At 39.6% G+C, this 12,174-nt stretch overlaps 1 protein-coding gene across 1 annotated transcript; it reads right to left on the reverse strand.

Annotated features, from left to right (window-relative positions):
• Positions 1–7,936: 7,936 nt before the first annotated feature.
• Positions 7,937–10,223, reverse strand: LOC144662966 (uncharacterized). The gene has a single exon (XM_078523894.1). The coding sequence runs from the start codon at positions 10,221–10,223 to the stop codon at positions 8,058–8,060; it is 2,166 nt and encodes a 721-aa protein (XP_078380020.1). The 3' UTR covers positions 7,937–8,057.
• Positions 10,224–12,174: the final 1,951 nt, after the last annotated feature.

A 12,174-nucleotide genomic window follows, 5' to 3' on the forward strand; every position in this document is an offset into this window, starting at 1 on the left:
AGTCAGTCTGATCACTTCTGTTATAGTACTGCCACTGCTGAACAAGTCCACTAAACACATCACTCTTGTTTAAAGTCCCGGAGCTAAGCCAAGACAGGGGATCACTGGAAAGACTAGCAGCCACGCCAAATTGCAATAAAGAGCCGTCTCCAAAATTGTTTCCAAACACCAAAAGTTTGTTTCCTTTCTTGTCGTTATGGTAATACATTCCTAAGTTACGGTCGTTCTCTCGGCGGTACACAGGAAAATTATTGTAGTTGTCATTTTTCGTATAAATGTAGACACCTTCGATCATTTTGTATGGCATGGTCTGTTCGTTGATGTTTTGGAAAAAAATCCTCGGACACAACGTCCTAGAACATGTAAGAACGAGCCACATACTGATAAGCACAGACCAAAAGAGGAGATGTGAGGCCATGTTTGAGAGCTTTTGCCGGTGCAACTAGATGTGCTTGTTTAGCGAAGGCGTCAAAACGGTCGAGGAATGGTTCCTGGAAAACCGTGGGTCTTCGAAACTTTTGATGCGATCTCGAGTACTCGGATGTCTTTGCACTGAATCACGAAGTCTCGCCTCTGCTTCGTTTCTGTCACGTCTGTCTCGGAGTCTTGAACGTTTAGCCGCAAGGTCTTGTCTCGGATTTAATTTTTTTTTTTGCTGAGGGTATTGGCTCAAATAAAACAAAAAATGGATGAAGTAATGCGTTCCAACATCTTTCTTCGAGCGACACAACCGAAGATGATTCGCTTTCCGCTCAAGGGGCCAGAGTATATGGATCACTTCAAGTTTTCCTACCCCTGACTAAACAAATAGGAACACAAGTATCAATTGTGAATAATGTTACGCTTCAGTGTTTCCTTAAAGCAAGCTTGGATCACGCGACTAAACTGCGAACATTCTGAACACTTGATAGCTAGTAAATGCTCCAGTAATTTAAAGTTGCAAAACTTAAACAAACCAGGAGATTGGTACTTTGAAACTATATAATTCTTTTTGTGTGTTTGGAACGGCGCACAGCTCTTTACGGTACAACAGATAGATCGCAATCATTTAATGGAACCAGTCGATCGAGAAAGATGAATCAATACAATACACAAAGAATTAATTGAATTTCCCTAAAGGGCTTTTAAGAAGCAATTTACATTATAAGAAAAGAGATCATTAAATCGCCCGAGGAGGTCATCAACCCAGTGATCTAAACCAATAGGAAGCTAAGCTAAGTATTTGAATTTGATGTTATCTCGAACTTCTAGTCAAAGCAATTTTTTGCTAAACATTTTCACGTTTTTTTTACACAGTATGAGGTTTGTTTGTTTTAAAAAGAAGAGTGCATTAAGAATTTGCATCTATTGAGATTTAAGCATAAAGGGAGGCTGATATAATAACTAGCTGCTTATTAATTGTTTAGACATTTCATCATCTACAAGTGACCCATTCAATCACGGATATTGTGCAAAAACCTCGATCCTAGAGCCGGAGTTAATATATCAAACACGAGGGACAGTGTTTCATCGGAATATGCAAACACCGAGAAGAGAGTTGAAAATACGACGCGCAGCGGAGTATTTTTGACGAAATTCGAGGTGTTAGGATACTGGCCGATGAAACACTGTCTCTCATGTTTGATTTATCTCACAGGGAACCCAAACGCTGTATTAGTTATTCATAATCTTAAAATAAATATGTTCTTATTTACCTGCATTCCAGTTTTTTTTTTACCGGTTTGGGGGCGATTTGAGTCAGAGCGAAGGCGGTTTACGTTGCGAGTTTTAAACGGTAATCGATCTGTCGCAATGTCAATACGACGCGCCTCAATTACGTCTCAAGTTTTACTTTTATTAAATTGAAACACGAAACTCCCCGCGAGGAGAGTTAATTTTAAATGGTGTTAGTAGCTTGAGTTAATAACAATTGAAACTTGAGGCGCGTCGTAATGACATTGCGACAGATCGATTACCGTTTAAAACTCGCAACGTAAACCGCCTTCGCTCTGACTCAAATCGCCTCCAAACCGGTAAAAAAAAACCACAGGAACGCAGGTAAATAAGAACATTTTTATTTTAAGATTATGAATAACTAATACAGCGTTTGGGTTCCCTGTGTTTATCTTTTCAATCGAAACAAAAGCTACAGAGTAAGCGGAAAAACCTCCTTCACGGTTATGATTTTGATCGTGCAAAATATCACGCGAGCAGTTAGGCCTGGTTCACACTAGCGACATAACGAGATAACGACATAAAGAAAAGTTCAGTTCTTTCCTTATGTCGTTATGCTTATGTCATTATGTTCCAACTATGTCGTTATGTTATGTTATTCACTGGTGACATAAAACATCAAAGTGAGGTGTTGCATTTACGTGACCTTGCCGTTATGTCGTTATGTCGCTAGTGTGAACCAGGCCTTAAGTCATCGAAAACTTTACCCGATTCCAACCAGGGCGCTTATTCCAACGAAAGAAACACTAAGCTAGTTTTATCTCAAACTTTCTAAATGTTTAAACATTTTTTTGCAACGTTTACACCCCTCTGTAACAGACCCAGTGGAATCTTTCTCTTCACCGGGTTTTCGGAAAAAAGTCACTGGGTTGGCCAATTTCCCACTGGGTCGGGTTAATTGGGCTGGTTTAAATAGGTTTATTCGACAAAAGTCACAACGCACAGTCACCGGGGAAGCATAAAAATAGGCGGGTAAAATCAAAATATTCGCTGGGTACCGGGGAGACTAAATTTTCACTGGGTAGGCGAAAGTAATCCACTGGGTCGGGTTCCACTGGGTCTGTTACAGAGGGGTGTTTAGAAAGAAAGAAAAATCCTGCAATACATTTTCGCGGCAAAAATTTCATTTCAGCCTCAGTGTATCTCAACGACTTCCAGTCACGTCTTGAATTTTGATATCGAACCTTTTTGCGAACGTTTTGGAATGTTTTTCTAGCCCACTTACCCGCCTAACCGCTAATTCCAGGCGGTGTGCGCACTGGGATCGCTATGCATCATGGTCGAAATTAAAATTCTGATCATTTGTGTCAAGTCGTGGTGGAGTGCACATCTTGTGGGAGGCGACGAAGACGAGCAGTATTCGTTAAATACGCTGCGAAAATCAGCGAATTGGTTATGTTTTCTTTAAAAGAACCTTAATGAACAAAAAAGTTCGAGTTTTGATGGGAAAACAGTCTTCGCTTCTTAATACAGACCGTTTGTTACATTCGAATGTTGGTCTATGTGAGCGAAGGATAAATTATCTGCCCTGCCGGTGCATCGATAGCAGTCGATAGCCTACCAACTACTGCAAGACGACTCAATACCTGGGCCCAATATCACTTTGTTCGATCATCTTTTACGATCAGTCTGCACTTTTTTGACTCAGTGACTCAGTGATCCCAAAACAATCGAGCAAACTCAAGGTAAGAAGGCCTGTTCGAAATGTTTTGATTTCAATGTCCGTTCAGTGCCACCTTGAGTACTGAAATCGATTTGATCGTTTCGAGCTTTCAACTGTCGAAGCATAGCGTCAAAAAAGGCTTGATTTAATAGCTGACCTTGTGTTGTATAAACTACCGAGTCTGCATGATAAGAATTGTACTGATGTATTCTAGTGTTTATGTTTATACAAACTGATCCAAAGTTGGTACAAAATGTTATGAACTACATCCTTTATTATTTAAGCTTTTCCAGGCTTTTTGCTGCTTCTTGCAGTTCTTCTTATTGCTATTTTTACGGTTGAGGTTTGACTTCCTCCTGCATATACATTTTTTTTATAAATCATTGAGCACCATTTCCCCTGGGCTTGTTCCCTTTAAACTAGAACTCTTCAGTAATACTTGGAACAGGTGGTTTAGAAAGTGTTAAATCAAATAAAAGAAAAACTGCATTTTACTGTTTGTTTGTTTTTCATTGCCAGTTTTTTTGGTATGATTCTCATAAAAGTAATTTAACAGTTTTATTATAGCTATGAAACAGCAAATAGCATAATTTTGTGCTTACACAACCTGATGGAGTCACTAGGAGAGTTTGGGAGAATTTCATAGTTTATGTTCAGTTAGTTCTCTCATGGTTGTATTAAGCTAACAAAACATGTCCCATTTTCTAATTATTTTTTTTTAAAAGCCTACAGGTCATACCCATGTTTACATACCTCCCGAAACAGGTTCGCACATAAATGGCCATCAATTGCTTGTTAGAATTGTAAAACAGTGAATAGCATACTCATGAACCTTTCAGCTTTAGATCAGCCTACATTAGTAGGTGTAATAAAAGGCAACCAGATCATAAATTATGATGCAAGGAAAGGCTTCTTTCATTCCTTTTAACCCCACCCCCCATTAATTGAATTATAAAAAGATGTCAGCACCTGGATCTTGGAATGTGGTGATCTAAGGCAATTTTTTGCAAGTCATTTACATATTATAATTTGCGCAAACCAATCTCAATGACTGCACTTGCTTTGATGCCAGTTATTTATAGCAATAGCTGTTTCCCCTGCCCTTGGTTCACCTGATAACCATTTTAGCACTGTATACATTCTGCCTACCAAAATGAGCAAATCCCTGAGTATATCTGTTGTCATCTTAGGATCTTTATCATGCAGTCACCTTTAAAATTCACAAATTGGTGTATGCCTTTTTTTTAACCATTACCTGTGTTCAATGGCGGTGTCTGACATTTGCAGAATGCAGACTGCAGACTAAGAGAATATGTTGTGTTACCATTACCATTATTAAGAGCAAACCGTAAACAGGCTAACCGAAGTGCTTTTCAGGCTAACCGAAGTGAATACGTTAAGGCTAACCGGAGTGCGTAGTAGGCTAACCGGAGTGATTCTGCAGGTGCATTCTGCATTCTGCAAATGTCAGACACCAGTTCAATGGACACATTTTATACATATAAACAATGAACACAAGTCAAGCATACAGACTTTCATTCAATTTAATTAATCTTTATTACAGAAAACATCTGGAGGCTAAGAAAATGATCTGGAAATTCGTGTTCTACATCAAAAATCCCCTTGAATGAACTTCCCACAGAGTTTGATTCGGCTTTTAAATACATCTTTGACTTAAAATAACGATAAATCGTTCCCATTTGACTAAAATGAACTCAAATAACTTCATCAAATTGCCAGTTTCACAAGAAGCCAATACGTAATTTTAGGGTTAGCCTGTTGTTTTCTATCGGCTATGTACCGATTTAAAACATTTTAAGTACCGTTGGTAACCTAGACAATGTTGGAGGAAACCGTTCGTCGCTATTTCATGATTTAACGAGTCACACCATGCGATCACTTCTTGTATCTGTCACCTCTTCGAAGCCATATTTGCCACCAAAACATGTCTGTTTTAATTCGGAAAATCTACACCACAACGTGGGGAGCGTTTGGGAGCGTTTATACCCTGGCTTAGAACAAGCATTATAGAAACAGTTTATACCAATTTCTTCGTTCAATGGGCAATGTACGAAAAATTATAGCTCACGACAAGACGGATTCAAATTAAATGCTCCAACAGGATGAATTTTCGTTGGCCGCGTTTTTGCTGAAAATAATATACATTGCTTATTCTGTTTACAGAAATACAATCTTAGTGAGTATAAGTTCTTGTAACTGTAGAAAAGGAGCTCAGAAAAGAAATAATTCTATCGATAAACGAAGCTTGTAACTTACTAAATTTTCCCAGCTTCGCCGCCATCTTGAAAATTTTACATCCACAATGCATAGCGATCCCAGTGCGCACACCGCCTGCGCTAATTCGATAAACTGCTATCGTGCAAACTTTAATACTTGATTAATTTATTAATACTAATTCTAAATTATTAATTTATTATTTAAACTTAATTAATTATTATAGCTTGTGAACGGGCTACGGAGTGGGGAGCACCTGACTGTGGACTAAGCAATGTGGAATATATTTGCGTTACTTTTGTATGAAGAACACAAAAGTATATAATTGTTTCGGAAAACCATATGCTCTCCGTAAGTACCTTGGGCTCATGGGATACTCCCTGGAAATTTGGGTGGTGTGCCTGCCGACTGCCTGCCTCGTCCCCAGGCGTCCGCCTCCTTTGTTGTGCACGTTCGCTTGGCGTTGTGGGACTGACGCGGACGGGAAAACGGCCAGGAACCTAACCATCAAACCCCGCGCACATATCAGGACCGTAACCAAAGCTTCGCCATAGACGAGGCAAGATCTTGCTAGTGGGTTCTGGGGGCATGCCCTCTAGAAAATTTTGAAATTTAGAAGCTCTGAATCTCTTTCAGATACATATTTCATGAGATATTTCTTGAGAAAAATAAATTTTGTTCAACTGGGGATTATCTTCCCAACAAAACATTTTTCTTTTTAATTTTGGGTAAAAATCTAGACGAGGCAAGTGCCTCGTCTTGCCTCTTGCTAGTTAAGGCCCTGCGTATTTTTTCCACTCGATCCTTCACTGTGATTACCGCATATATAGGGTACCAGTTTTAATGAAATCCAGATCAAGTTTGTTTATATACATGAAACGATAGCGCTCAGGTAATAACTAGCCTGCTGCAAGGTGTATAAAGCGTGATTTCTAGGCGGCGTTTGGGAGGACTTCACGCGAGGGAATTATTACACGTATTTCCTTTGTACACACCCTGGATGACTTTGAGCTAGTCTGCCACGCAGGCTGGGCAAAACCGAATGGAGCAAACATATATGCACACACACAATGACAAAAACCAAAGTATCATTATCCATAAACCTTTAATCAGCATCGACAGCCTGTCATATTAGTCAGGGTCCCAGATGGTTGTGGGGAAGCCCGGGAACACTAACTAGGGCTTTCCACAAGTTGTTTGGCAACTTTTCATATTTCGAGCAACTTTTTCTTCTCGAGCAACTCGTTGCATTTTGAGCAATTTCTAGACCGAAGATCTCCGAAGATTGTCCGTGTTGTTCGAAGCCATACGAACGCTTCCGAAGATTAACAAAGTTTGCTGAAGATTTTCGAGGAACATCTGAAGACGTTTCAACTTTTGGCTTTTTCCGCATTAAAACATTATAAAACTCGTCAGCAAACATGACGTCATGGATATATTCGCGATTTTTAGTCAGTGAAAGAAATCCATGTAATTCAACAAATTTTTGTCTTAAAATGTTATTTAGATACTTCGTTTGCAGTGAACTTGCATGAAACTGCTTAGAAATCTTATCTTCAAAGGGAAATTAGATTATATTTGGAGAAATTTTCTTCAGTTAAAAAGCAGCGTTTTGGATTTTTTAAGTAACTTTCGAGCAATTTCTATTAATCAAAAGCAACTTTTTGGATTTTTGGAGCAGCTTTTTGAGAAATTACGGGTAACTTTTTGGGAAATCCAAGCGACTTGTGACATTACAAACACACGTCGTGCTAATCTCATCCACCGTTCCTACTTTTTTCTTGGTCAACAACAAGATCGCGGACTCTGCCAGTTATAATAATAATAATAATAATAATAATAATAATAATAATAATAATAATAATAATAATAATAATAATAATAATAATAATAATAATAATAATGGCACATCGGGCAGTATATCCACAGAGTGGCTCTTCGCCTGCCCGATCCTAACTAAATTTACAGATGTAAAAGACTAAAAAATATCTAAAAATTTATATTTACATGAAAACGAGATAAAATTGTATTAAAACGATATAAGAACTAATTATGTGAATTATAGTATTTAAAACAATTCCGTTCCTTTGTTGTTTTTTGATCAGGCGCAAAAGTACTAATTGTGTCTGTCAATCGTGAATTTTCAAATTGGAATTAACTGGCCACCTGCGTTTTTGGTGCTGACCAAAATAAAAGCGGGCTCAGGCAAGAGATTGATGACGTAGCTCTCCGCGATTCGCTGAGTCAAATAGTAGCCTTCAAGTCTAAACAATTCTAATTACTTTTAAAGCAATATATGAGATGGTGTCCAACTATAATAATCTGTAAACTTGCTAGTCATAAAACAGCGACAAAGTTTAAGCTTAAGATCTGATGTGATCTTATGTTAAATATTCCACGCGGCCAATTGTTGTCAACTCTGGATTGACAAGTGGGTTGCCTGTTGCTAAATTATCCATTGTCTGGGCAGGTCTCCTCTGAAACGCTCAAAAGCAATCAGATTCGTTAAATCCAACCTTCTCGGCTCACTCACCTGCCTTTTGTAGACCTTTTTCTTCAAGACGTAGTAGATCTTAGCTGTCTTAGCTCTGAACAGCCAGCGGTAAGGCCAAGACATATACAACAAGGTCGCGATCCAGAAGAACAGAGGCCGAATCCAAAACGGCTTCATGCTCAAGTCTGCGTAAGCAGAGAACCGCTTATTCACCCCGGGAACTTCTTTAATGGGTGAGTACTTAATCATGTTAATCTTGTGGTCACGCTCAAAATTTCTCCTGTATATTTCTGCCACTTCTCTGTCATAACAATCTGTCGTTTCCTGGTCGCCGAATTGGATACTCGAGTCGATCTTGACCCGCATAAGAGCTGTGTTGCTGGGCATCTCTCTCTCGGAAACATCATCCCATGAATCGAAGGAGAACACGTCACGGTCTGAATATGTCACAATGTCGTAGGAGAAGCCTTCTGCGGTCATACCGAGATGATAGCATTCCACAACCATGTTTATTTTCGGTGGGACATCGTGCATTCTTTGTATGTACTCTGAAGCCGACTCGTCTTCTATGATGTTTTTAAGGTACTCCAGCTCCTCACAGAAGAAGCTCTCAATCAGGACAATCATATACGAGAGACAAAGCATTACAATAGCGAAGATCCTCAATGGCTCTTGAGACGCAACATGACTATAAATGAGGAAGAAAAGCCACAGGTAAAATGAGAAATACACTTCCATGGAAGTAGTTCTGCCCCAACTCCTAATGTTAACATCAAGCTTCACACGTCTGTCGTTAATTTCGTCGAAGATAGATCTGTAGTAAACAACTTGTTCCATTCTTCTGTCAGCTTCCTTGACGCTCTGACGGCGAAGATAGAAAAGTTGGATAATTAGCAGTGAGAAGACCATTACTACAAGTAATGAGATTGCTATGACTAGGATATCCCAGTTGGTGGTAGAACTTTGAGTAGTCTCTTCTTTTTTCTCTTCGTTTTCTCTACACCTAGACCCTTGTCCGCTCCAGGACGAATTGTCGTCGCTATCCACACACAGGTAAAACCTTGTAGAGGGAGGCGAACCTCTACAGAATGACACGAGAAGGTTCCCGGGTCTTTTTTCCAGGTATTTCAAACCATGCTCTGTGCTGGCTTCGGGGTGTGGCGTGGGACACTGTTTGTTGACTGAACATTTTGTTCCCGTGAAGCCGGAAGTGCAGAGACAGAGCGTTTCGTTACCGGAAGTGTAAACACAAGTGGCATTGTTGTAGCATGGATTTGATGGACAAATGTTCGACATTGAAGTCACGCCCCTGCAAAATACTCTGAGATTGGGCATGTCACGCCATCCAGCTGACCATTGCGACCATGTCTTGGTGATGTATTCAGGTCTTATGGCCAAATCCTTAACTCTCAAGATAACGTTTTCTTCTGAATTACTCGGTCTATACGATTCACTTATCACCCAGTAGCTTTCCACGTACTGCAAATACCATGACACGGCGCTGTGCTTATAGACAGGACGAAGATTGCGAAACAAACCCTCAACACGATGAAAATAGTCTGTTGTGGGATCGTTCAAAATGGTCCCATTTTTGTCGTCAAAGAGCTCATTTAAATAAACTCTGTCCGAGTTACATTCTCTGAAATCTTCGTCCACACACACAGCTTTGATCATTGGAGAAGAAGCAGTTGTAGGCACATTGTAGTCAGTCTGATCACGTTTGTTGTAGTATTGCCACTGCTGAACAAGTCCACTGAACACATCACTCTTGTTTAAAGTCCCTGAGCTGAGCCAAGACAGGGGATCACTGGAAAGTCTAGAAGCCACGCCAAATTGGAAGAAAGAGCCGTCTCCAAAATTGTTTCCAAACACCAAAAGTTTGTTGCTTTTCTTGTCGATATGATAATATAGCCTCAAGTCACTGTCGCTTTCTCGTCGGAACACAGGAAAATTATTGTAGCTGTCATTCTGCTTGATGTAAACACCTTCGATCATTTTGTACGGCATGGTCTCCTCGTTGATGTTTTGGAAAAAGATCCTCGGACATAACGTCTTAGAAGTTGTAAACACGAGCCAAGTGCTGATTAGCACAAATAAAAACAGCATATGTGACGCCATGTTTGAAAAGACTTTTGCAACTAGATGTGCTTTATATTGAGCGAAGACGTGCAAAACTGGAACTACCTAAATGACGTAGCAGTCACGTCAGTCCATGTTCAGTCACGTGCATCGTGCAAAATATCACGCGAGCAGTACAATCACTCATAGAAAACGTTAACCGATTCCAACTGTTTAAGCAAGTTTTATCTAAACCTTTCTGAATATATTCAAAAATTGTACCCCTTTCGAAAGCAAGATCTTTCAATACAATTTTCTGGCAAAATTTCATTTTTAGCCTGTTGTGTATTTTAGATACTTCCGGTTCTTGATCCTCGTCACGTTTTTCGGGTTTGCAAACGTTTGAAATGTTCTTTATCTCCATTGTCTTTCTAGTAATTTGCATGTACTAAGTAACTCAAGTTCAAAACGTCACCAAACATTCTAGGCAGATCTATAAGATCCAGTATTGAATGAGTGACCGACAGTGTTCTCCATGGGCATCTAATTAAACGTTTGGCAGTCAAACCCAATCGAATACCAATCGTTCGATTGGGCTCGGTAATCGAACATAATCGATTTCACAAAAATGATCAATCGAACACAATCGAAAGTTCTATTACTGAGCTCTTGTGTGTTAAGAGATGCATTGCGTACAAAATCGAATCGTACTAAGTGCGATTGCGTTCCATCTTTAACAAATGGTAAACGCCATAGCGTACACTATTGAGTTATGGATGTACACAGGATGTACGCGGGAGGTTGCTAAGCACCAAAGAAGCGTAAGAGTCGCTTCTTGAGTGCTTAGCAAGCCTCCTACGTATACACTATCAGAAACCCATAAGGGTTGAAACGTGTAACTCCCTAGGATTCGCATTGTACAAAGCGTTTGCACATGTGTTTACACTAAGTACCATATTTAGAAAATCACGAGAAACGTTTAACCAATCAAAATTACTATATTTGGATTAAATTCACAGCGCGCGCTAGCTCGCGCTCGATGGCGTAATCTTGTTTTTGAACAAGCTTGGTTGATTAAAGTTAGATTTGGTTAAATTATCCTGTTTCATCTTCAAGAAGTGGTCTGGAGAACTTCGCTTCGATACACTTAATGTATTACTTTAGTTTCTTTAAGAAATTTACGGCGTTTAGGTCGAATTCAAGCAACTTACCACAAAACCAAAATTATGTTGCGTGTGTCATTTCGTGTATAAAGCATTCGCGTACAAATTCTTCGTGTTTCCAAATATGGTACTTAGCAAAATGAATATTCAAACGCTGTGCGCGCGCGATACACATTTCAACCCTTATGGGAATCTGACACTATACAATAGTGTATGCTATGGCGTTTACCGTTTGTTACAGTTTCTTTGAGGTAAGAGTGCGCGCGCTCAAATGCGTGTAGTGCTCGCGTAGACGCTGACGAAAACCTAAAAGAAAAAACACACAAAAACAAATTTTTGAATTATTTCAGACGTGCCTTATGCCTAAACGTCTTTCACCATAATGGAGAGATGGATTATGTTTTGTTTAGCTTTTCAAATTAACAGGAAAATCGACAAAATGCACTTTTTTGTGCCCTATCGTATCAGATCAGCGCGCGCGTTCAGGTTGAAGGCATACGTCAGCCTACACCCATGGACAAATAGTAGACGCTAAATTAACCAATCAGAGCGCGCGCTTTACTTTAGTTGTGCTATAATGTTCGATTGGTTTGATAATCGAACTTACAGCAAATGTTCGATTTTGTTCGAATACACAATCCAATCTAACGATTGGTGTTCGATTGAATGTTGATGCGATTTTGTTCGATTAAATACCCCAGCTGTTTCAGATGAGAACAAAAGAAACGTTTGTTCACGAGTTGGAGTATAGAAACGGGGAGGAAAAAAAATAAATAAATAAAACGCGTGAGGCTAGGAGAGGCGCGTAAACTGGTACGAAAAGAAAGCTAATCCTCCACTAGTCCGCT

The sequence above is a fragment of the Oculina patagonica genome, chromosome 8 (assembly GCF_052425735.1).
Source record: "Oculina patagonica isolate OP01 chromosome 8, crgOcupat, whole genome shotgun sequence".
NCBI lineage: Eukaryota > Metazoa > Cnidaria > Anthozoa > Scleractinia > Oculinidae > Oculina > Oculina patagonica.

Excerpts from the sequence above, each read along its gene's own strand:
- LOC144662966 (XM_078523894.1), bottom strand. The coding sequence starts at position 10,223 with ATGGCGTCACATATGCTGTTTTTATTTGTGCTAATCAGCACTTGGCTC.